The 26,080-nt window shown below is 49.6% G+C and overlaps 1 protein-coding gene across 3 annotated transcripts in view; it reads left to right on the top strand.

The window, feature by feature from the left end:
• Nucleotides 1-490: 490 nt before the first annotated feature.
• GOLGB1 (golgin B1) overlaps nt 491-26,080 on the top strand; it is a 35,918-nt gene continuing 10,328 nt past the window's right edge. The window contains exons 1-11 of one of the 3 annotated variants that reach the window (XM_032220634.1): nt 491-528; nt 3,186-3,479; nt 4,980-5,132; nt 6,246-6,401; nt 7,354-7,479; nt 9,101-9,223; nt 11,628-11,741; nt 13,553-13,955; nt 14,310-14,395; nt 15,922-20,768; nt 23,829-25,767. In XM_032220634.1, the coding sequence (XP_032076525.1) occupies nt 3,390-3,479; nt 4,980-5,132; nt 6,246-6,401; nt 7,354-7,479; nt 9,101-9,223; nt 11,628-11,741; nt 13,553-13,955; nt 14,310-14,395; nt 15,922-20,768; nt 23,829-25,767 (8,037 nt within the window). In that variant the 5' untranslated portion in view covers nt 491-528; nt 3,186-3,389. The remainder of the gene's footprint in view (nt 529-3,185; nt 3,480-4,979; nt 5,133-6,245; nt 6,402-7,353; nt 7,480-9,100; nt 9,224-11,627; nt 11,742-13,552; nt 13,956-14,309; nt 14,396-15,921; nt 20,769-23,828; nt 25,768-26,080) is intronic. The other 2 variants (XM_032220633.1, XM_032220632.1) reach the window with 2 other exon arrangements.

Raw genomic sequence — 26,080 nt, 5'->3', positions numbered from 1 at the left:
AAAAAAATTCTGCCTTCCGCCGCTTTTTTTCATTCATTGAACGCTCGAGGCGAGACCTCAAACATTAACATAAATTACCATATGCAAATCGCTGCACACGCCCTCCACTGGATGGGGACGGTTTAACTTTTTTCCTGTCCCCGCCCCTTCCGGCTCCGATTGGTTTCTTACTCCAGGCGGCGCGGCCGTCGATTGGTACCGAGAGGCACGAACGCCTCTTCCCATTGGTCCCTTTTGGTTTGTTTTGGTGCGGGCAGGGCGGCGCCCAAGCCGCGTTTGCTCATTGGTGGGAAAAGAGGCGTGAGCCGGACCGCCCTTCTGCTTCGCGAAACCACAGCAACAGCCCAAGCCGCGCCGAGCGATTGGACAAAGAACCTGTCTGTCTCAACTACTTCCCATTTCTATTGGTCGAGATCGGGGAGAAAGAGGGCGGGTATTGGAAGCGAGGCAGCCGGAAGTGCCGAGAGGCCGGAGACCGGGGCGCTTCCGGTGCTGATGTGGCCGGAACCCCGGCGGAGCTTCGGAGCGGTGAGTCTCGGCCGCGGTCGTCGCTTCTCTCCGCCTCGAGCCTTTCCCAAGGGGGCTGCACCGCTTTGCCCTCCTGAGCCCTGGAAGAGCTGCAGGCCGAGGCCCGACCGGTGCAGCATCTCCCCCCCCCCCTTCCTGCAGGTGGATGAGGAGCCCTGGAAGCCCCTCGGAGGGGCGGGGGGGGGGGGGAAGAGGAAGGGGGCTGGGGGGGACCGGCTTGCGGACCTCGGGATGCCCCCTTGAGATTCTGCTCGGTCACACACACACACACACAGCCTGCTAGCACGGATCAGGTTACCTGGTTGGGTGGCGAAAGGTCTACAAGGAAAGAACCAGGCTCAGAGGAAGCACCAGGGGACCCCCCCCCCCACCTTCCCCAGTCGTCGTCCATTCTGCCCCTTCCCCTCTCCTTCCATGTGTGTGTGTATGTATGATGTATTATATGTATGTGTGTATGTATGTATGTATGTATATTATATGCACACACCCATATCCATGTATGTATGTATGTATGCAAAAAAGATGAAGGGGAGGGAGAGGAGGGAATGGGCAGACTGTGGGGTCCTGGGTGCTCTCTTGAGTTTGGTTTTTTATATATATATATATATATATATATATATATATATATATATATATATATGTGTGTGTGTGTGTGTGTGTGTGTGTGTGTGTGTACACGTGTGTGTGTGTGTGTGTGTACGCGCGCGCGCTATGTTTTTATATCGTATCTATCTACCTGTCTACCCACCTACCTATCATTTATATCATATGTCTGTCCGTCCGTCCATATCCATCCATCCTCTATCTATCTATCTATCTATCTATCATCTATCTATCTATCTATCTATCTATCTATCTATCTATCTATCTATCTATCTATCTATCTATTATCTACAATTATCTATCGTCTGTCTGTCTATATCTATCTATCTATCATCTACAATTATCTATCATCTGTCTGTCTGTCTATATCTATCTATCTATCATCTACAATTATCTATCTGTCTGTCTGTCTATCATCTATCTATCTCTCTCTCTCTCTATCTATCATCTACAATTATCTATCTATCATCTATCTGTCTGTCTGTCTGTCTATCTATCATCTATCTCTCTCTATCTCTCTCTCTCTCTATCTATCTATCTATCATCTACAATTATCTATCATCTATCTGTCTGTCTGTCTATCTATCATCTATCTATCATCTACAATTATCTATCTATCATCTGTCTGTCTGTCTGTCTATATCTATCTATCTATCTATCATCTACAATTATCTATCATCTGTCTGTCTGTCTGTCTATATCTATCTATATCTATCTATCTATCTATCTATCTATCTATCTATCTATCTATCTATCTATCTATCATCTATCCATTCACCCACCCATCCCCCCCCTCTCTCACACACACACATCCATCTATCCACCCACTCACCTATCCTTTTCTATCAATTTATGGAAAGCGTTCTGGCCCTGAAGATGTAATGAAGTAGCCCTAGTCCCAATTTGTATATGACCATAGACCCAAATAAATGACATGAACAACATGTGCCCTCTCTGCACACCTGTTCCTTTTAGGTCCATGCTCCAATTGGGACCAGGACTAGTTCATTGACTCGAGGGCCACAACACTTTCTATACATCAATAGAAAAGGAAGGCAGAATGAGTTATCAGTTAGTGACTAAACGGTGCATGATGCTCCTCTGCCATTATACATACATACATACATACATACATGCATGCATGCATGCATGCATATATACATACACATACACATACATACATACATACATACATACACACACACACCTCATTGGGATGATGTGACTTAATGGAAGCAGCTAATTTGAATCCTGGCTTTAGCAGCGACTTAAAAACTGACTCTGTTCTTTGCTTTAATCCGTGAGATTAAATGCTCAGTTCTGATGAGGACTAGCGCCTTGCTTGGAACTTCCTTCCACCAGGACGTACTGTGGTTCTCCAGGATTCTGGCAGTTTAACTGTGTTAGACCATCTCTTCCTGGTTAGGGCTCTTTTATACAGCCTTGGCAGTGAGAGAGCACAGAGTGGGGTAGAGTGGTGGGGTGGCCTAGAGGTGGAGTTCTCCTCTCACCATCAGGAGGCTGTGAGTTCGATCCTCGGTAGAGACAGATATTTCTCTCTCTAGGCACACTGAGAATGTATCTGCTGAACAAAACTCCGCATTGGCAACAGGAAGGGCATCCGGCCATTAAAACACTCTTGTTAGCTCCATCCAGTTGCCTTGACTCCACCCCGCAAGGGATTATGTGGTTGTTAAATGATGATGAGTGAGAGTACAGAATGGATGGGATTCGGGGAATGCCTTGCAGGCGCTCTCACAAAATGGCTGGCAAGGGTTTATGCATTCATTGCGCAGTTTCCCAAACTGTTGGCTACACACAGATTTGCCAGAATATTTTTCTGGGACCTCTTGTCTCTTTTTTCCTGGGCAATGGGCATATTTCATCCAGAGTCACTTGTCTGAGTCGGGAGCGGGGGTGGGTGGGGGGGTGGGGGGCTATAGAAACCCAAAGTGAATAAATTATCTAAGCAAGGGATGAATTGCAGGCCGCACTCTGGGGACGTAAATGCAGAGCTGGTGTCTGTTGTGTAGCGATTATGATTGTTGTTGCAGAAAAACTTAACGGCTGAAGCAGCTGAGTGACCCCCCCCCCCCCCAAAAGAAGAAACCAACCTGCACCTCTGCGGCCTTTTGGAGACCCCCGGCTGCTTGCAAGCTGTGACTCCTTCCTTTTCTGGACCTTCTCTGCTCCTTTTATGCTCCAGCTGACGACCTCCTCCTTCTCCCTCTGTGCCGCGGGTTGCCTGGAGGGTGAAGATGCTCAGCCGTTTGTCAGGGCTGGCCACCACTGTCCTGCACGAGCTCTCGGGGGATGGAGAAGATGCTGGGACAGCACCGTCCCCCGCTGTAAGTCGCCTGTTGTCCCCTAGACCAGTTTGGCAGGAGAAAGTTCTCCAATCTCTACTTAGAAGCCTCTATAGCAATAGCAGTTAGACTTCTATACCGCTTCATAGGGCTTTCAGCCCTCTCTAAGCAGTTTACAGAGTCAGCATATTGCCCCCAACAATCTGGGTCCTCATTTCACCCACCTTGGAAGGATGGAAGGCTGAGTCAACCTTGAGCCGGTGAGATTTGAACTGCTGAACTGCAGATAACAGTCAGCTGAAGTGGCCTGCAGTGCTGCATTTAACCACTGCTCCACCTCAGCTCTAGTAATGGAGCACCCACAACTTCTATCAGAATAGAGCTGGAAGGGGCCTTGGAGGTCTTCTAGCCCAACCCTCTGCTCAGGCAGGAAACCCAGGACCATTTCAGATAAACGGCTGTCCAGTTTCTTCTTAAAAACTTCCAGCGATGGAGCCCCCACAACCTCTGGTGGCGAGCCGTTCCCCTGGTTAATTGTTCTGACTGTCAGGAACCTCTCCTTAATTCCCTTCTCTCCTTTTTTACTTTCCATCCGTTGTTTCTTGCCTTCTGCTGCTTTGAGGGATAGGTTAATCCCCTCCTCTTTGTGGCAGTCTTCTGGAGGCAACTTCCATTCCACTGGTTAATTGTTCCCACTGCAAAGGAATTTCTTCTTCGTTCTAGGTTGGATCTCTCCTTGCTTTGACGCAGGTCAACCTACAATTACAGGCCTCCTTTTATTCAAAGCCAGCCTTCTTAATTGTTCTTGAGGATGGAGGAACATTGATGAAGCAGCTGCTATAAAACTGAGCGGCTGTATAAACTATTTAAATTAATTAACTAAGGATAAAACCAGAGTCACCTTATCAGCGAGATGGGCAGCATAGATGATTATAAATAAAGGGCAGCATATCTTTAAGTATGATAAATAAAGCAGGTGCTGCGATGGCCTGGTGGTGGATTCTCTGGCCTTGCAATCAGGAGGCGCTGAGTTCGATCCCAGATAGAGGCAGATATTTCTCTCTCTGGGCACAATGAGAATATACCTGCTGAATGAAACTCCGCACTGGCGACAGGAAGAGCATCTGGCCAGTCAACACATCCATTGCTCCATCCAGTTGCCCTGACTCCACCCTGCAAGGGATTATGTGATTGTTAAATGATGACGATAAATAAATAAAGCAGCAGTCAGCACCACCAATCTGTAACAGGCAACCTATTCCACATTTATGTTTAATTAATTCAATTTTGAGAGTTGCTCATTTGTGGCGGAATAGGGAGGTTGACCCTTTCGCAGCAGGGACAGCCAAAGCCACCTGGGCCTTGTGTCTGGCCTCCTTTGTGTCTCTCCCTCCCCCTTGGCAGCACTAGGTGAATGACGGGGCCCTTCATGTGGTGTTCATGCGACCCCAATATCCCTGTTTGGGGATTGAGAGCTTGAAAAGCCATGGGTGACTTAGGGGCTCCGACTTCCTGTTTTTCGCCCCCCCTTCCTTTCCGCAGGGACCGGAGTTTGAACCCAGCCAGCAGAATGGGGAGGAGACCCCAGAGGACGTCCTGGAACGGCTGGCCCACATGGAGAAGCTGGTGGCGCAACTGAAGACCCTGGTGCGGCAGAAGGACGCCCAGCTCCATCAGAAGGAGGCCGCGCTTCAGGTGGGTGGAAAGCAGACCAAGCCCTTTTCCCTCTCTGTGTGTGTGTGTGTGTGTGTGTGTGTGTGTGTGTGTGTGTGTGTGTGTAAGTGGGACTAGAACTCACAGCCTCCTGGGGATTGGCCCAAAGTCGCCTGTTGGCTTTCATGCCTAAGGCAGGACTAGAGTTCACAGCCTCCCGGTGAACTCACCGGGAGATGGTGAGTTCTAGTCCTGCTTTAGGCAGGAAAGCCAGCTGGGTGATTTGGGGCCAGTCCTCCTCCCTCGGCTCAACCCACCTTCCGAGAGGGGAGATAGGAGGAAGGTGTGCTGGATACGTTCTCACCTTGAGTCATTTGTAAAAGTAACAAAGGTGGGCACCTAATAACGGCAGCAAGACTGTTGGTGGCGCAATACTGGAAGAAGGAAGACTTGCCTACAATCCAAGAATGGACATTGAAAGTCACAAACTTAGCCGAGATGGCTAAAATATCGGCATATCTTAAAGATCACTCAAATGAGAGATATAAACGAGACTGGAAAAAATGGATTTACTATATACAAAATAAATATGGGACCAAGAAATTCCAGTTAGCCTATGCTTAAGATCAGAAATGATTTAAATTGTTTAAAGTTGGTTCAGCAAGAAGAAGCTAAGGTCAATGTAGAATGTCATTAATTTCTTTATTTCTTTTGTCTCAATAGATTTTAGACTGTGTTTGTTAGAAATCCATACCGTGTACGGGTTCTGGGAAGTCGGGGGGGGGGGGAAGGTGGAGGGAGGGAGGGGCATACAAAAAAATTGTACTTCGATGTTTTAATGATTGACGAATGATGAAATATTTGTGTTTTTTAAAAGAAATAAAACCTTTGGAACGAGTAAAAGTAACAAAGGTGGGATATAAATCAATCAGCAAACTAGAGGGGGGGAAGTAACCTGGCCCTGCAGGAGTCGCCCCCCCCCCCCCCAACCGTCCCCAGGCAATGAGCTTTTCCTTCTGGGCTGAAAAGGCTCCCCCTGGATCTTTGGTCCACCTGGGACCGCACCCTGGGCTCCCTCCTGCAAGGGTCACACCTGCCCCTCAACCCCTCCCCCCGAGCCCTCGCCCCGCGCGTGACGTTCTGGTCCGCCTACAGGAGGAGCGGCAGGCGGCCGATGCGAAGCTGCTGAAGCTGAAGCTGCAGGCTAAAGTGAAGGTGGCCAACCTGAACAAGCGCATCGAGGAGCTGACGGCCCAGGGAGGGGCAGCCCCTGCAGAAGGGCCGCTGGAAGGGCCCCCGCCTCCTGTCCAGGTGAGCCCCCTCCCCTCCGCAGGGACTAAGTTACCATCTCCAAGCTGTGTGGGACAAAGGAGCGTCTTTCCTGCAGATCAGCTGTTCCTACTGAGGTCTTTCCTGGCTTCTGCGCTCTGGGGAGAGGCTCCCAAATAAGCCGCGTGGCTCCTTCCTGCCCAGAGACCCTCTGCCCACTTCCGCTGGCAAACTTACTCCCTTCCGATAACACGTGGCTCCAGGGACGCTTGGCTTAAAACGTGAAAACATTTGAAAAGCCCAGGGCTGCCTATCGTCAATAGATTATACGCCATTAAGTAGAAAAAAGGGGGAAGAGGGGAGGAAAATAGGATAACAGTATATAAGTATATATTCAAAAGTAAGATACAAACATAAACAGCATAAATTTGAGAAGGAAAGGGAACAAGAAATGATATTCAACTCTTTTTGGGTCTGCGGAAATCCCACCCCAAGAAAATAAAAATTAAGCGCTGGAAGAGACGCCTACAACAATAGAAAAAGAAAGGAAGAGAGGAGGAGAGGAAGAGGAGGGAAGGAAGATAGAGGTGAGGAGAGGAAGATGGGAGGGAGAATGAGAGAGGGTAGGAAGATGAAGAGAAAGAGAGGAGTAGGGGAGAGGGAAGGGAAGAAGGAAGGGAAAGGAGAGGAGGAAGGGAGGAAGGAAGTAGAGAAGGGAGGGAGGGAGAAAAGAAAGAGAAAAGAAGGTGGTGTCAAAACAGGCGAGGGATGGTAAGCAAAGCAACCCAAATGGCATGTTATAACCCTGTAAAAGGAATGAGAGATGCATAAGAATGACAAATGTAAAAAAGAGTAATAACTATGTGAATGTATACTTATAATTGTATAGAGAGAACAAAAATAAAAAATAAAAAAGCTTTTCAGAAGAAAAAAAAAAAGTCCAGGGCTGTCTAAGCTTCCTCCAAAAACTCCTGACTGTCTTCTGCACCATCAGGGTGAGGGGTCGGCGGATGAGACGGGCGCACTCCAGAGGCAGCTTCAGGAGCAGGAAGAAGCGATGAGGGAGCTCCGAGGGCAGCTGGAGGAAGCGATGGGAAGACTCGGTGATGCCCAGGACCAGGTGGGGAATCCGCGATGCCCATCTGGGCTTTTTGGGGGGGGGGAGGAGGGGGGGTGTTCTGACTTCTTGGGATCTTCTCAGGCTAATATTGGCAAGGGGAACGTAAAACCTGTTAGGTAAGCTCCCCGTTGGGAGAGCGAGTGCGTTCAGAGAAGGGTTGTGAGAGTGGTGTTGGAGAACACACAAACCAGCATACAGAGACACTACAGTTTAAATAGGCTTTTACTTTGGTGGAAATAGAGGTATCAGTCTATCAAACAGTCCAAGTCATACACGGATAAGACAGTCAGTCATCAACGTCTTTCAGTTAAGGGATAATCCAAATAACATAGTCCATAATCATACAAACAGTCCGGTACACAAAGTTTGCGAGCAGTTGCAAAACTTACAATAGCTCACGCTGATCACAATATGGCACTTCTAACAGCCAGCTTCCAAACACTCAGATCAGATCAGCATCTAAGAGTGATTTTGGCTCCCTCTTATGGCCGATTGAGGAAACAGCAACCAATCACATTTACAGTATGATTTAAAGAAACAGGTACAGCATTGTTACCTGATTGAAATATTGCCAACCCAACCGTTAGATTATATTCCTAACAAAACCAACGGCTGTAAGTTACAGATTCCTAGGAGTTTTCTCTTCTCCTGTGGAATTCCTCTAACTTGTCCAGCATTGCTTTGGCGTTTCCATACACAGTTTGAAATTGTGGTCCAAAGTTGTCTGCTAAGGCAGTGGTTCCCAAACTTGGCAACTTTAAGACTTGTGGACTTCAACTCAGCTCTGCTGGCTGGAGAATTCTGGGAGTTGAAGTCCACAATTCTTAAAGTTGCCAAGTTTGGGAACCACTGTGCTAAGGCATGTTACCAGCTTTGGTCTCGTGGTTAAGGCGCCAGGGTAAAAAGCAGGAGAATGTGAATTCTAGTCCTGCCTTAGGCATGAAAGCCAGCTGGGTGACTTTGGGCCCATCACCAGGAGTCGCTGAGTTCTAGTCCCGCCTTAGGCATGAAAGCTAGCTGAGTGACTTTGGGCCAATCACCAAGAAACAGTTCTAGTTCTACTTTAGAGATGAAAACTGGCTGGCTGAATTTGGGCCAATCACCAGGAGTCGCTGAGTTCTAGTCCCGCCTTACGCATGAAAGCCGGCTGGGTGACTTTGTACCAGTCACCAAGACACAGTGAGTTCTAGTCTAGGTGAAGCCAGGTACCAGCGCCTTGAGGCTCAGCGCGCTGAGATGGTCAGCCAGTTCCAGGCCGTGATGCAGTCCCACTGGAACGAGGTCCTTCGCCACCACCAGCGCTTCCCTCCAGCCTTTGCCCAAAGCCCCCCACCAGGAGGCTGAAGCAGGACCCGAGTTGGAATTTCTGCCCCCCTCCGACCCACACAAAAAGACCCCGAAGGGGGAGAACTCTCTGCAGCAACACCAGCGTTCATTGCACGTATCTGTCCCAGGGGCCGTAGTCTGAGGACCCCGGATTTGGTGCAATGTAAAAAATGCAAGTAATTTTTCTGTGGACCAACAAACTTTTCTCACGGACCCCCCCAGTTGGTGACCGCAGTCCTAAGGCTCCCCCACCCCCCATTATAATCCCCATTCTATTTCCTCCTCCTCTCCGCAGATCAGCTCCCTTCAAAGGGAAGTGCTGGAGAAAGAGACACTCTGCGAACAGCAGGCTCTCCAGCATCAGGCAGAAATCCACCAGGTGGAGGCCCGGTCGGCCCACGAAGCAGAAATGCAGCAGGTGGGTTGGCTTCGGGAAAGCTGCCAGAGATGGACAGGCAGCCCTTGAGTGACCACAGTCCAGTTAAGGACCGCTCAGAATTACAGCGGCACTGAAAAAAGTGACTTACGGCCGTGTTTCACACTTACGACTGTTGCAGCATCCCCCAGAGTCACCCAATCAAAATTCAGGGGCTCGGCAAAGGATTCAAAGTTATGACAGGGGTGCGTGTGATCCTCTTTTGCGACCTTCTGATGAGCAAAGCCGGGAGGGTGGGAGGAAGCCAGCGTCACTAACTGAAACAGCTGCAGCTTTGAATGGTCACTAAATGGACTGTCGTAAGTCAAGGGCTACCTTGACTTCCAAGCATTTCATTTTAGCGACGGTTTGAAGTTTCAGTGGCCCTGAACAGGGGACGTGGGAGTAATCCTCGCACTTACGACCATGACATGGTCGTGTGATCAAAATCTGGGTGCTTGGGAAAGAATCAAAATTCATAGGCTTGGCAACTGGCTCATACTTACGACAGTCGCGGTGTCCAGGGTCGTCACACAATCTCCTTTTGCGACCTTCTGGCAAGCGAAGTCAACGTGGGAAGCCGGATTCGCTTAACGACCGGAGTTATCAACTGCAGCGACTCACTTAACCACGGTGGCAAGAAAGGTCGTAAAATGGGACAAAACTCACTGAACAGCAGAAATTTTGGCCTCGTCCTTCGTAAGCCGAGGACTCATAAATAGATATAGATAGATTGATTAATTGATAAATTGATATAGATAAATAGATAAGATAGATAAATAAATACATAAATATAGATAGATAGATAGATAGATAGATAGATAGATAGATAGATAGATAGATAGATAATAGATAGATAGATAGATAGATATGGATGGATGGATGGATGGATGGATGGATGGATGGATGGATGGACGGACGGACGGATAGATAGATAGATGATAGATAGAAATAGATATAGATAGAAATATAGATAGATAGATAGATAGATAGATAGATAGATAGATAGATAGATAGTAGATGGAAGGATGGATGGATGGATGGATGGATGGACGGATGGATGGATACATAGATAGATGATAGATAGAAATAGATATAGATAGATAGAAAGATAGATAGATAGATAGATAGATAGATAGATAGATGGTGGAATGATAGATGGATGGATGGACGGACGGATGGATGGATAGATAGATAGATAGATAGATAGATGATAGATAGAAATAGATATAGATAGAAATATAGATAGATAGATAGATAGATAGATAGATAGATAGTAAGTAGATGGAAGGATGGATGGATGGATGAACGGACGGACGGATGGATGGATAGATAGATGATAGATAGAAATAGATATAGATAGATAGAAAGAAAGATAGATAGATAGATAGATAGTAGATGGATGGATGGATGGATGGATAGATAGATAGATAGATAGATAGATAGATAGATAGATAGATAGATAGATAGATAGATGATAGATAGAAATAGATATAGATATAGATAGAAATATAGATAGATAGATAGATAGATAGATAGATAGATAGATAGATGATAGATAGATAGATAGATAGATAGATAATAGATGATAGATAGATAGATAATAGATAGATAGATAGATAGATAGATAGATAATAGATAGATAGATAGATAGATAGATAGATAATAGATAGATAGATAATAGATAGATAGATAGATAGATAGATAGATAGATAGATAGATAATAGATAGATAGATAATAGATAGATAGATAGATAGATAGATAATAGATAGATAGATAATAGAGAGATATAAATATAGATAGATAATAGATAGATAGATAGATAATAGATAGATAGATAATAGATAGATAGATAATAGATAGATAGATAGATAGATAATAGATAGATAGATAGATAGATAGATAGATAGATAGATAGATAGATAGATAGATAATAGATAGATAGATAGATAGATAGATAGATAGATAATAGATAGATAGATAGATAATAGATAGATAGATAATAGATAGATAGATAATAGATAGATAGATAGATAGATAATAGATAGATAGATAGATAGATAGATAGATAGATAGATAGATAGATAGATAGATAATAGATAGATAGATAGATAGATAGATAGATAATAGATAGATAGATAGATAGATAGATAGATAGATAGATGGTAGATGGAAGGATAGATGGATGGATGGACGGATGGATGGATAGATAGATAGATGATAGATAGAAATATAGATAGATAGATAGATAGATAGATAGATAGATAGATAGATAGATAGATATAGTCATAGATATAGATATATTTCGCCAGAGGCAAAACCAGCAGTGAGAAATCTGTATTTTGGTCTTGTGGATTTTGAACCTGGGCCTTTTGGGGTCTCTCTTTCTCTCCCCCCCCCCACCAGAATCTGAGGCAGCTGCAGCGAAAGGTAGAGGAGCAGGAAGAGGCTTTGCTCGGCCGGACACAGGTGGTCGAATTACTGCAGCAGGAACTGACTGTCACTCAGGAAGAAAAGCAGGTATCACTTTCAGGTTTCCCGGCATAAATCACATTTTTGTTGCTATTTATTGCGTGCTAAAACTTCCCAGGAGTTGCTCTTGATTTGCAAAAAAAAAAAAGTGCACGCATCCAGGGGAAAAACCCCTTCCTGACTTTTAAATAAAGCGAATCAAGTTTTTAACATTAACGTGTGGCCAGGGAAAAAGAATTTAAGACTTTGTTTTGAAAACCAGAAGCTGTAAGGAGGAAAAAGAGAACAGAACTGGGGATTTGTGGATTCGAGGATTAGGAAAGGGTTGAAGGAGAAAGAGGTGGCGATTCCTTGAAATAGAACCAAAATTCTATCTATTCTTCCTTTTTTTTTTAAAAAAAAAATATTTATATTAGTTTTCTTTTCATTTTTAAAAAAATGTAAATTGTCTCGTAAAAAATCTCTTTTTAAGAGAAAATTTCTTTACCTTACAGTAGGGGTCCCCAAACTTGGCAACTTTAAGACTTGTGGACTTCAACTCTCAGAATTCTGGGAGTTGAAGTCCACAAGTCTTAAAAGTTGCCAAGTTTGAAGACCTCAGCATTAGAGGCACAGTTCTCTCTGGATGTGCAACTTTTATGCACAAAGCTCCCTTTGTCAAGGTTCCAAATAGCATCCAAAAGTAAATCAGAGCTAACTACAGCTAGAATAGCATTTGCCCAATGCTGGAAACAAAATAATACCCCCCTCGGACGAATTAGTGATAAAAAAAAAAACTTTGGATTGGGCAGAGATGGACAAATTAACTCTGAAATTAAAAGATAAAGAAGCGTCGGAATATTATGAAATTTGGAACAATCGGTACAAATGGCTGCAAAACAGGAACAAAATGAATTAAGCCAAAAAACAATATATATATATATAAATATATATAGAACTGTATAAAGTGTGTAAATATAGAAGCGAAATATTATATACACGTACAGGTATGATGACATAACAATGTTGATGTAATGACTGTAAGGTATTGTAGAAGGGAAAAATAATAAAAAAATCTGTCTAAATAAATAAATAAATCAGAGTCCAAGGCAAAAGATTCCTCAAAGTTCCAATTTATGAAGAGAGCCATGTTGGCACATCTGGGAAAACCCGGATCTGAAAGCTTCCCGGTTTTCCCCACCCAGTTGAAAGTTCAAGATCTTGCCCCCCCACCCCACCCCCACAAGTCCACCCCACAGTCCAATCTCCCCTTGCCATGCTGGCAGTTCCACCCATCGAGATCCGGTCAGGTGCAGAGACAAAGGATGACCTTGGCTGTCTAGGAAGAATGTTGTTATGGCTACATCGCATCTCACTCCGTACAATCCCCCCCTCCCATTTTCCCACCATAGAAAAAAATGCTCAGTAGAAGAATAGAAAGTGTGGCAGGCCTGAGATCCAACAGGAAAGATGGCTGCAGGCCTGACACCCTTCGTCTACCCCCAGATACCCCACCTGAGCTCCTGAGAACAAGAGGGGGAAATGACTGATCCCCACCCCTCCACCCCAAATCCCTCTGCTGTTGTCTTGTCCTCAATAGCAATAGCAATAGCAGTTAGACTTATATACCGCTTCATAGGGCTTTCAGCCCTCTCTAAGCGGTTTACAGAGTCAGCATATTGCCCCCAACAACAATCTGGGTCCTCATTTTACCCACCTCGGAAGGATGGAAGGCTGAGTCAACCTTGAGCAGGTGAGATTTGAACAGCCGAACTGCAGAACTAGCAGTCAGCTGAAGTATCCTGCAGTGCTGCATTTAACCACTGCGCCACCTCGGCTCAATGAAGATGTCTCCACGCTTCCGTCTTTCTCCTCCTTAGACTCTCCTGGAGAAGTTGCAGAAGGCAGAAGCAGAGCTGGACGCCTCCAGGAGCACCATGGCCTCCGCTCAGAAGGAATCCGAAGTCCTGGTCCAGAGGCTGGAGCGGGAGCTGGCCGAGCAGAGGGCGGCCTTCCAGCGGAGCCAGGAGGAGGTCCAGGAGCTGAGCCGAGAGCTGTCCCAGGCCAGAGCGGCCCAGGCCGAGCGGGAGCAGGAGAGGCAGGCCCAGGAGGCCAGGCACGCCCTGGAGGTGGCCGAGAAGAACCAGGAGATGGTGGAGCTTCAGAAGGCCGAGCAGGACCTCCACGCCAGCTACGAGGCGGTCCAAGAGGAGAACGCCCAGCTGCGGCAGAGGGCGGATGTGCCGCCGGAGAGCCCGCCTGACGACGCTTCTCTCCCACAAGGTCAGAGGGGGAAAAAACCATCTGTAAGGAAGGATGAAAGTAAGAGAAGGAAATACTTGTAGCTCGGGGTTGAAATGTGATGAGGTTTTCCGTGCTCTCTGAGCTTGGTGGTTCTCTCGCAGACGCTTTATAACCCATCTAGGGAACGTCATCAGTGCTGGAAGGGGGTGGGATTTGCAGAGAGGAGAAGGAGGAGAAGGAAGGAAGGAGAAAGAGGAGGGCTCTGGGTTCCTAGTTGCTCTCTGGGCTTGGTGGTTTTCTAACTGACCGTGTTCTGCTTATCTCGGCTTGTGGGGTGTCTGTCTCTGCTTCCACTTTGGGGGTGAAAAGCTCACGTTGTGTTTTCTGCCCCAGGCGAGAGCCCTGAAGGACCCCCGGAGCTTCTCTCGTCTCACCCAGAACTGGAAACTGCTACAGCCCCGTCTCCTCCCCCGAGCCAGGTAATTCTTTCTGTACATTAGATTAGAACGCCCCCCACCCCCACCTCTACTCTTAATTCTCTTCCGGAAGGCTCTGGAGACCTGGTCCTGCCTGGGGAGCCCAGAACGGGAGGAAACCCATGAAATGGTTCACGTGATCAATTGTTGCCAGGGGTGGGGTGGTGGTGGTGATTTTATACTATTTATACTATTTTAATTTATTTGAGTCTTTTTGTTAGCATTATCGTTTTAAATGTGGTTTTATACTCTGTCACCATGGGCGAATAGACGGCAATATAAATGAAATAAATAGATAAATAAATAATAAATAAATAGATATAGATAAATACATAAATGGATAGATAATAGATAAATAGATAAATAAATAGATATAGATAGATTGATAAATTGATATAGATAAATAGATAAATAGATATAGATAGATAAATATAGATAGATATAGATAAATAGATATACATAAAAATAAAGATAGATAAATAGATAAATGGATAGATATAGATAAATACATAAATAGATGATAGATGATAAATAATGGATAAATAGATAGATAGATAGATAGATAGATAGATAGATAGATAGATAGATAGATAGATAAATAAACAAACAGATACAGATACAGGTAAATAGATAAATAGATACAGATAGATAAATAGATAGATAATAGATAGATATAGATAAATAGATAAATGGATAGATAATAGATAGATAAATAGATAAATAAATAGATATAGATAGATTGATAAATTGATAAATTGATATAGATAGATAGATAAGAGATAAATAAATACATAAATAGATAAAGATAGATAGATAGATATAGATAAATAGATATAGATAAAAATAAAGATATAGATAAATAGATATATGGATAGTTATAGATAAATACTTAAATAGATAAATAGATGATAGATGATAAATAATAGATAAATAGATAGATATAGATAAATAGATAAATAAACAAATAGATACGGATACAGATAAAGATAAATAGATAAATAGATAAATAGATAGATAATAGATAGATATGGATAAATAGATAGATGATAGATAGAAGGATGGATTGATTATTAATAGATACATAAATAGTTCTGCAGAAGAGGGGGCAAGGCAAGAGGTTTCCTGCAAAGTGGCCGCAGGGGAGCCACTTAGTGAAATAAAGGAGAGGAAGGTGAGGTAAATGGTCCATGGAGATTCTCAGTCCTCCGAGTCGTGGTGTCCCAAAGGTGGTTTCTTTTCAACAGGCAACTGGACTTCCTTGTTTGGCTTTGAAGACATTTCCCTTCTCACCCCAGAAGCTTCTTCTGAGCGGATGGTGGGGAATTCAGAGCCAAAGAAGCTTCTGGGATGGGAAGCAAAACCTCTTCAAAGAGAAACCAGGAAGTTCAGCTGCCTCTCGAAAAAGCACCTTTGGGATAAGGGAAGGGAAAATAAAACACAATATAAAATAAAGGAATAGTATAAAATACAATATGAAATAAGATGCCTGCTTCTTCTAGAGGAATGACTCCTCAATCTGCTTCTTCCAGTCCAGCGCAGGCCAGACCCTGGAGGATCCCCTGCCGGCCCAACCGGATGGACAGCCCGATCTCCTGGAATCCTTTGCCGAGGAGAAGCAGCGGGATCTGTCCGTCCTGCTCCTGGAACTACAGGAGGCCCAGGAAGAGATTGCCTTCCTCAAGGGGCAGCTCCCCCTCTCCGGCAGCCCGGAGGCCGAAGCAGGACGTCCCCAGGGGAGCGATGGCGAAAGAGAGGGAGAAGGGGCCGTGGCCATCCAGAGCGACTCCAGCAGCAGCTCCTTGGTCACTGTAGACATCCAGGACTCTCCTTCTGCTCTGGGGCTGCTCTTGGGACCGGAGGAGAATGAAACCGCCCAGGGACCATCTCCAGACTCCCTGCTGCAGTCGCAAAAGATAGAAAAATTGGAGCTGGAAGTCGCTGAACTGCAAAAAAGGCAGCGGGAAGCCGTGGAAACCCACCAGAGAATCTTGGAGGAGAAAAGGGCTGAGATTATCCATCTGGAAGAACAGCTGGAGGGCTCTGCCGGGGCCGCGCAGAGCCTGGACGCAGAACGGGACCAGCTCCTGTCGCGGCTGAAGGAACTCTGCTTCCTCGCAGAGCTGAAAGCTGAGCCAGAAGGCAGCCCTGCTCACCCGGAGCTGCAGCTTCCCAGCTATGAAAGTGGAATCTCCCACCTGGGCTTGTTGAAGGAGCAGATCCAGAGCCTGAGGAACGAGGCCAAGTCGAAGGACGTGAAAATTGTCGCTCTGCAGAACGACCTGGACGAAGCCCAGCGGCAACTCTCGGAGCAAGAGGCGGCCGGGAGGAACCTCCTCAGCCAGCTCCAGAAGGAGCAGTTGAACGGCCAAGCCCTTCTTGAACAGGCACGGGAGGCTTCCGCGAAGGCCGAGGAGCTGTCCCAGGTTTTGGCCTCGAAGGACCTGGAAGCCACCAAGCTGGCGGCGCTCCTCTCGGAAAACTCCCTGGAGGTGGAGAGGCTCCAGCTGGAGGTGTTGGAGCGGGAGCAGAGAATGGCCGAAGTCAGCGTCAGCATGTCCGACCGGATGGTGCAGCTCAACGAGGAGAAGTTCGTGCTGGGGAAAGAGCTGCAGAGCGCCATGGAGCAGCTGAGCGTCCTGCAGCAAGGGAAGGAGACCAGGGAGCAGGCGGTGGAGACGGAGGAGAGCCGGCCGCTGGCGGAGGAGGAGGAGCTGCCCGCCGATGAAGCGGTGGAAGTCCTAAGGAAAGAGAACGAACTCGTGAGGAAGAAGCTACAGGCTGCTCTTCTCAGCAGGAAGCAGCTCCTCGGCAGGGTTCGCCAGCTGGAGCAAGGAGGAAGAGAAGGGGAAGAGCTTCCGGCCGAGAGCCGGGAGGGGGTGGCTCAGGAGAACGAAGGAGGTGGACCCCCTCCCCCTGCGAGCCGCAGCGGCCAAGGGCATCCCGTAAGGCGGGGCAGGGCTGCCTCCCTGGACCAGCTGCCCTCGGCAAAGGAAGCCACGTCGCAGGTCGTCCCTGGGGAGGAGGAATGCACGTGGCCACGGACTGTGATTGCAGAGCTGCAGCAGAGCCTCCAGCAGAAGGACCTTCAGATCGATGCCCTGCAGGCTGAGCTCCGAGACTGCAAGTCGGCCCCGGCGGATCAGAATCGGGAGGGATCCAGTTCAGGAGATTCCGGGGCAGGCGGAGCAAGCAGCAAAGCCGACCTTGGCCCGGAAGGAGGACATGAGGCCATCCAGGAAGAGCTCTTGGCGCTGGCCCAGGAGAGGGAAGAGCTCCAGAAGAAGCTGCAGGAAGCTTTGGTCTCGCGGAAAGAGACCATCAAGAAAGCCAAGGAGAAGGACCGTCATCATCGGGAGCTGCTAAAGCAGCAGAAGGATGACTACAGGTTGCTGCAAGAGCAGTTTGAGCAGGAAAGCAGGGAGAAGGAGAACCTGCAGGATCAGCTCCAGGCGCTGTCCAAGGCCCTGGAGGCCTTGCCTCCTCAGGAACCTGCTGGAGATGCTTCTTCTGAAGGCCCGGCATCAGGTCTTGTGCAGGAGTTTGGCCAGGAGGCTGCTGAAGAACGGCCTTCCTTGCCGACCAAAGACTCTGTTGTGGGCCAGCTGAAGGCCGACTTTGAGAAGCTCCAGGCTGAGAAGAGAGACGTGGAAGCCCACCTCCTGCTTCTGGAAGAAGAACTTGACGGGAAGTCCGAGAAGGCTCTGCTCCTCCAGGAACAGGTCGAGCATCTTCTTGCCGAAGCGGAGATGGCCAAAGCCGCCTGCCGTCAGGCGGAAGCCAGCATGGAAAGCCTGAAGTTGGAGTTGCAGGTGAGCCGGGAAGAAATGGCCAGGCAGGAGACGCTGAGATGCCACCAAGAGGAGAAAGAGCTCAGCAGCGGAGAAGAAATCCGAGGCCTTCGCTCCCAGCTGGCAGATCAAAATGAGTCCCTGTGTGGCCTCCAAGCCGAGTTGCAAGAGAAGGAGAACAGGATCCAAGCTTTGCAGAGAGAGCTGGACCAAGGTCAGCAGCTGCAGGCCGAGCTGCAGGCAAAATCGGCAGAGGCCCAATCCAAGGCCCAGCTCCAGAGGAAGCTGCAGGCAGCCCTCATCTCCAGGAAGGAAGCCCTGAAAGAGAGCAAAGGGCTGAAGGACGAGTTGTCCAGCGTCAAGGCCGCTCTGGAAAGCACCGCTCTCCATCTTCACGAGGTAGAGCTTCGGGCAGCTGAGCTGGACAAGGAGAAAGGGGCCCTGTTGGAGAAACTGGCGACCCTCCAGGAGGAGCGGGACAAACTCATCTCCGCGGTGGACAACGCCTTGGTAGAAAACCAGAACGTGACCGGTTCCTGTGAGAGTCTGAAGTTGGCCCTGGAAGGGGTGACTCAGGAGAAGACGAGGCTGGAGGAGGAAATGGACTCGCTGAAGGAAAGGCAGGCCCAGGGGCTCTCCGAGTGGCGGAGGAAGCACGAGGAGCTGCAGAAGGAGTACGAGACGCTCCTGCAGTCGTACGAGAACGTCAGCGGTGAGGCCGAGCGGATCCAGCGGGTGATGGAGAGCGTCCGGCAGGAGAAGCAGGACCTCTTCCTCAGGCTCAAAGAGGTGGAAGCCGAGAAGAAGGATGGGGAAGATCGCCTGCAGGGAGCCGAGCAGGAGATGGAAGGCATGAGGGAGAAGATGAGGAAGTTTGCCAAGTCCAAGCAGCAGAAGATCTTGGAGCTGGAGGAAGAGAACGAGCAGCTGAGGTTGGAAATCCATCCCGGGGACGGTAGACACGGGGGGAACAATTCCGCTCTTCAAGAAGAGCTCGAGGCCTCCAAGAGGAATCGCCAGGCTCTTTCCGATGAGGTGAAAGCACTGGTGGCCGAAAAGGACCTCTTGAAGCAGGAAATCCAAGACTTGAGGCAGACGTTGCAAAACAAGGAAGAGGAGAGCGGCGCCCGAGAGGAGATGGTGGCCAGAAGCAAGGGAGAGAGTTCCACCAGGATGTCCTCTTCGGAGGAGGTGGCTGAGGAAGAAGGAGACCCAGACACGGGTTCTGAAGTTCTCGCCTCCGTCGCTCCGAGACTTGAGGACCAGAAGGAGGAGCTTAGCACAGCTGGCCCCTTGTGTGAGGAAAGCGTTGGCGATAGTCAACAAGTGGCAGATCTCCAGGAACAAATGGCGGCACTAGAAGATAAGAGGAAGGTAGCGGTAGAGGAGATGAATAAGGCCCATGAGGATTTGGAGGTCCTGAAGGAAGAGAAGAACCGCTTGGAAGGCTTACTGGCTGTGAAAGGCCAGGAACTGGACGATCTCCAAGAAAAGGTCACCAAGATGGAGGAAGCTTGTGGGCAAACCAAGGAGCAGCTGGCTGAGGCGTTGAGGTTGAAAGAAGCTTTGGAAGCCGAGAAGGATGACCTGGAAGAGAGGCTGATGAACCAGCTGGCCGAGTTGAACGGGAGCATCGGGAACTACCAGCAGGACATGGCCAACCTGGAGAGCAAGAACCAGCAGCTCCTCGGGGAGATGGAAGGTCTTCAGGGGGCCCTGAGCCGCTTGGAGGACGAGAAGCGGCATCTGTTGAGGGAGAAGCTCGTGGTGGAAGCTGAGAGGAAGGAGAAGGTGGAGAAAGTCAAGAGCGCCTGGAAGGAAGACAACGGCCGGACTCAGGCGAGAGAACTTCAGGAGTTGCTGAAAGAGAAGCAGCAGGAAGTCAGGCAGCTGCAGAAAGATTGCATCAAAAGCCAGGAGAAGATCAGTGGCCTGGAGAGAACTGTCAAGGCCCTGGAGTTCGTCCAGACTGAGTCCAAAAGAGAGCTGGAGACCACCAGGAAGAGCGTGGCGGAGGCAGAGGAGAAGACCAAGAAGGTCCAAGCCGAGTTGGCTTCCTGCAGGGTCCTGTTGGACGACACTCAGAGCGAAGCTGCCCGAGTCGTGGCCGAGAGCCAGAAAGTGAAAGAGGAGCTTCAGGCCACCCAGGCTCAGGTCAGAGGTCAGCTGAGCCAGAAAGACAAGGAGCTCTCGAGACACCTGGAGCAAGAGAAGGCCAAGCACCTGAAGGAGGTCAGGAACATGGAGGAGCGCTTGGAGGCCCTGCGGAGGAAGCAGGAGTCCGCGGAGGAGTCTGCGCGAGACCTCCAGGCGTCCCTGCGCCAAAAGGACCAGGAAGCCAAACAGCTCCAGGGCAACCTCGACCGCACCTTAGCCCAGCTGGCGGCCTTCACCCGAAGCATGTCCTCCCTGCAGGACGACAGGGACCGGGTGATAGATGAGTCCAGGCAGTGGGAGAAGAAGTTCAGCGAGGCCATCGAGAAGAAGGAGCAGGAGCTCTCTGCCCGAGAAGAGGCCTGCGCCACCTTGCAAGAGCAGGCCAAGAAGATGGCGCTCCAGGTGGAAGATCTCCAGGGCCTCGTGGCCAGGTAAGATGACCCCTTCCGAGGCTCCCCGGCACTTTTCCAGAAGTAGAGCACGTGAGCCACGGGGGAAGGACGCAGATCTCCTCACCCTCATGTCCTCTGTGCTCATTTTAGTGTGGGAGCCGTGGCGCAGCTCACTGTAATTCAGTGTTTGCCAACAAACACTGCCTTAATGTTGTTTTGCCCACCTGATGCTGTCTTCGGGTGGCACAGGTGGTTGGGTCAAGGCTTGGAGATGTAGAGAAACTCTTTGCAGAGAAAGGAGTGTCCAGTTTTCTCCTTGGGCTAACTTAGATGGAGAAGAATTAAGGAGCAGATAGAGAATGTGGGATCCAGAACTGGTCAGAACCTGCTGAATCCCACCTCTGGCCTCTACCCACCAATAGAAGAGAATAGCCGTAGCTCAGGGTTGAATTGTGGGGTCTTTGGTGCTCTCTGAGCTTGGCTATTTTCCTGCAGGCGTTTCATGAACCCAACTAGGTTACATCATCAGCGCTAGAAGGGAGTGGGGTTTGTGGAATGGACGAGAAGAAGGAGAAGGACTGCGGGATCCGTGGTGCCCCCTGAGTCGGTTTTCTTGCAGATGTTTCATGGCCCAACTAGGTTAAGATCGTTAGTGCTATAAGGTTCTAGCACTGGTGATGTTCCCTAGTTGGGTCATGAAACATCTGCAAGAAAATCACCAAGCTTCAGAGAGCACCAAGGACCTCACAATTCTCCTCCCCCCCTCCTCCTCCTCCCCCCCTCACTTCTTTCTAACACTGATGATAGTTGAGTCTAGTTGGGTCGTGAAACATCTGCAAGAAAACCACCAAGCTCAGAGAGCACCAAGGACCCCATGGTCCTCTCCTCCCCCCCTCCTCCTCCTCCTCCTCCCCCTCCTCCCCCTCCCCCTCCTCCTCCTCCTCCTCCTCCTCCTCCTCCTCCTCCTCTTCCCCCCCAACTCCTTTCTAACACTGATGATAGTTGAGTCTAGTTGGGTCATGAAACATCTACAAGAAAACCACCAAGCTCAGAGAGCACCAAGGACCACTCCTCCTCTTCCTTCTCCTCTCCCTCTTCCTTCTCCTCCTCCCCACACTGCAAATCCTATTCCCTCCAGCCCTGATGATGTTCCCTAGTTGGGTCATGAAACGTCTGCAAGAAAACCACCAAGCTCAGAGGGCACCAAGGACTCCATAACCCTCCTCCTCCTCTCCATAAACCCCACTCCTTCCTAGCACTGATGATGTTCCCTAGCTGGGTCATGAGACATCTGCAAGAAAACAACCAAGCTTCAGAGAGCCCCAAGGACTTCATAACCCTCCTCCTCCTTTCCATAAACCTCACTTCCTTCTAGCACTGATGCTGTTCCCTAGTTGGGTCATGAAACGCCTGCAGGAAAATCACGAAAATCAGAGAGCACCAAAGACCTCACAATTCAACCCTGAGCTACAGAAATTCTCTTCTGTTAGTAGGGAGAGGCCAGAGGTGGGATTCAGCAGGTTCTGACCAGTTCTAGAGAACCAGTAGCGAAAATTTTGAGTAGTTGGGAGAGCCCGACAAATACCACCTCTGACAGGCCCTGCCCCCATCTATTCTCTGCCTCCCCAGTCCCAGCTGATTGGGAGGGGATGTTGGTTTTGCAGTGGCAGGTCCCCCTGCCACGCCCACCAAGCCACACCATGCCAACCAAGCCACGCCCATAGAACCAGTAGTAAAAAAAATTTGAATCCCACCACTGGTAGAGACTTGGCAAAAAAAGTCACTGGGTCATCAAGACTCAACCCCTCCATATTGGAGAAGTTCCTCTTTCACTTTTAAAGCATTCTGAGCTGGCAATGGTCCAACCCGTTTTTTTGAAACTGCCCCGGGGATCTCATTCCACCCTTGGCATGAGGCATTTTCTCCCTGTTTCAGAAGCTTTTGGGGAAGGGTCAACAGATCCAGTAGCTTGTTTCCTTCCTGTCCTTTTCCGACTGTCCATCCTCTAGATTCCCTCATGCCCTGCAGTTAAATATGGCCCAGCCTCCAACCTAAACTCTCGGGAATATTTTTCCAGAGCCCTTTCGTGGTTCTGCTAGTAGCAGAGAGCTCCGTTAGGACTTCGGGTGGCTGGTTTGCAAGGAGGGCAGTGAGGAAAAGTGAAAGGAATTACCGTATTTTTCAGAATATAAGAACTCACTCTCCCCCCACCCTCAAAAAGAGTGAAAATCTGGGTGCATCTTATATACCGAATGTAGCCCCACCCACCTGCCACCCCCCACCTTTTGGCCTCTGGCTCCCAGCAATTTGCCTCCTTGCAGCCAACAGCAAACAGCCTGTTTCAGCTTCAGCCCAGTCAGATTAGCACAAGCAGCTGATTGTCGGTTGGATCGGGCTCCCGACCATCAGCTGTTTCAGGCTGCAGGGATTGCCATTGCCTGTTGCCACCTCCACGCATCCCATTTTCCGCCCATTCCAATCCCTGACACCCGGAATGGGATGCAAAACAGGGCATGCAGAGACAGGGTGTGCGGAGGCCAAAAATCGGGTGCGCGGAGGCGGCAATAGGCTATACCTAGCCACTGTGGCAATCCCGGCAGCCTGAAACAGCTGATGGTCGGAGGCCGATCCAACCGACAATCAGCTGCTTGTGTTAATGTACTGAAACTGAAACGGGCTGTTAGCTGCAAGGAGGCTGGGAGGTGTTTTCCTCCCCAAAAGCTAGGTGCGTCTTATTTTTTCAGAGTGTCTTATACTCCCCAAAATACGGAATATGGCAGGGGTTTCAAACTCTAAGGCCCGTGGGCCAGATCCGGCTTGCGGGATGCTTAGATCGGGCCCACTGGGCTGCCCTGGAAACAGCGAAGGACCGGCTCACGGTTCTTCTGCCAGCAAAAGCAGAGTTTGGGTTCTGTTTTTGCTGGCAGAGTGCTTGGGACACCACAGGCACCCCCAACGTAAGTGATGTTGAGCTGGCCATGCCTTCAGGCCACGCCCCCCCAGGCACGAGGTTAAACACAATCCCGATGTGGCCCTCAAATCGAGTTTGACACCCCTGGTACATGGGCTCTTATCAGATTCTGCCATTTCTGCTTGCAGCTTGGAACGCAGCCAGTTGGCCCAGGAGTCTCATGCCCAGAAGGAGCTCCAGCACCATCGAGAAGAAGTCGGGTCGCTCCAGGAGGAGAAGCGCAGGCTTGGACTTCAGCTGGAAGAGGTCCAGCGGTTCCTGAGCGACTCCCAGAGGCAGGTTCTCCAGCAAGAGGGAGAACTTGGGTCCCTGAGAAAGCAGCTGGCCGATCTGCAGGCCTCCTTCGAAGACTGCGACCGAGCTCGTCTCGAGGGCTCGGAGACGGTGAAAAACCAAGAGGCCAGTCTTCAGGACTGCAGGTTGAGTCTTGAGCAGCTGGCGGCCGATCTGCGGGCTTCCAAGGAGCTGACGGAGAGACTCCACAACGAGATCAGCCACAAGGAGCAGAAGATTGTCCGTCTTGTGGCCGCCAAGGAAGAGGCTGTAGCTGAAGCCTTGTTAGAAACCCAAGAGCAGCACAAGGAAGACCTGAAGGAGCTGGAGAACCAGGTGGCCAAGGCCGAAGTGGAGAAGGTGGCCTTGGAGGCAGAGAATGCAAAAGCTCAGGAGAAAGTGAACGGCCTCACGGAGAAGTTGAAGAACATCTCCGAAGAGAGCAAGCAGCACAAAGCTCACCTAGATGCCTTCACCAAGTGCATGTCTTCCCTGCAAGATGACCGGGACAGAATCCTGGAAGACTATCGGCAGCTGGAACAACGTCACCTGGCCGCCATTTTAGAGAAGGATCAACTCATCCAAGAAGCGGCCTCGGAAAACAACTCCTTGAAGGAGCAACTTCGGAGCCTCCACGGACAAATGGACGACCTGCACGCGGAGAACGCCAAGTTGGATGCCGAGCTGGTCCGCTATCGCCAAGACCTGAACCAAGTCATCTCCATCAAGGACACTCAGCAGAAGCAGCTCCTGAAGACCCAGATGGACCGGATCCAGGCCCTGGAGAAGGAGAAGGCCGGGGTGGAAGGCCAGCTGCGGGAGTCCGAGCTTAGCTTGGCCAACCTAGAGCGAACCGCGGAGGCCCTGCAGCTGGAGAAGCAGGACCTGGGCCAGGAGGTCAAGGCTCTCAAGTCCTCCCTCTCCCAGTTGCAGGACGAGATGCTGGTCCTGCGTGAAGGGGGTTCCGCGCCGGAGCTGCAGTTGCAGCTGCAAGAGAAATCGGATGAAGTCCAGAGTTTGGGTGGGCAGCTGTCGCGCGCCAATCAGCAGGTGGCGGGCCTGGAAGAGGAGCTGGCCGGCCTTCACCAGAAGTTGCAGGAGGCGGAAGCGGAGATGAAGAGAGAGCTCAAGAGCTTCCGCCACGACACCGGGCTCCTGCGGAACGAGACCGAGACCGCCGAGGAACGGGTGGCAGAGCTGGCCAAGGACCTCCTGCAGATGGAGCAGAACCTCCTGGCGGTCACAGAGGAGAACCAGGACCTGAAGGCCCAGATCCAGTCCTTCAAGAAGGCCATGAGTTCTCTCCAAGACAGCTGGGACCAGTCCCACGAAGAACGGCGCACCCTGGAGAAGAAATACGCAGCAGACCTGGAAGAGCAGAGGCAGCTGGTTCAGGGCCTCCGCCAGGAGGCGCTCCACGCTCAGGAGGCGCAAGCAGCCCTGGAGAAGCAGAAGGACGGCCTGGCCTCCGAGCTCTCCGCTCTCCGAGGCGCAGCGGAAGAGAAGGGCTTCTCGGAGAAGCTGGAGAAGCTCCAGCAGCAGCTCCAATCCAAAAACTCGCAGCTCGCCGGCCTCTCGTCAGAGCTGGAGAGGGCCTCTAGCCAAGTGAAGGGCTTCTCCCAGGCCTTGGCCAGCCTGCAGGCCGAGCGAGACCGCCTGCTGAGCCAGCTGGACAAAACCCGCAAGACGGAGGAGGTGAAGCTCCAGTCGGCCGCCAGCGTCTCTTCCAGTCTGGCCGAAACATCGAGCCTCAAGAAGGCCCTCTCCTCCCTTCAGAACGACCGAGACCGGTTGGTAAGTCTTGAACCTCTGCTGTGGTGGTCAAGGAATACGGAGTAACAGAGTCCTGGAGGAACAGGGAAAACCCCCTGGGGAAAGTTCCTAGAAGGGTAAAAGTAAATACTCTGAAGAAAAGTTACAGTAATCACAAAAAGCGGGCTTGACCTACCGTGTGTCCCCGAAAATAAGACAGGGTCTTATTTTCTCTTTACCCACAAAATATGGCTTGGGCCTTTTTATGAGGGGAGGGTTTATTGTTTTGGGGCTGCCGGGCGGCTGCTCTCTTGCGAGCGGGCTCCCAAAGAGCCGGGCACAGCCTCAGGGGCGA

Source organism: Thamnophis elegans, chromosome 7 (genome assembly GCF_009769535.1).
Source record: "Thamnophis elegans isolate rThaEle1 chromosome 7, rThaEle1.pri, whole genome shotgun sequence".
NCBI lineage: Eukaryota > Metazoa > Chordata > Lepidosauria > Squamata > Colubridae > Thamnophis > Thamnophis elegans.
This window is presented reverse-complemented; position numbering and strand designations above follow the sequence as displayed.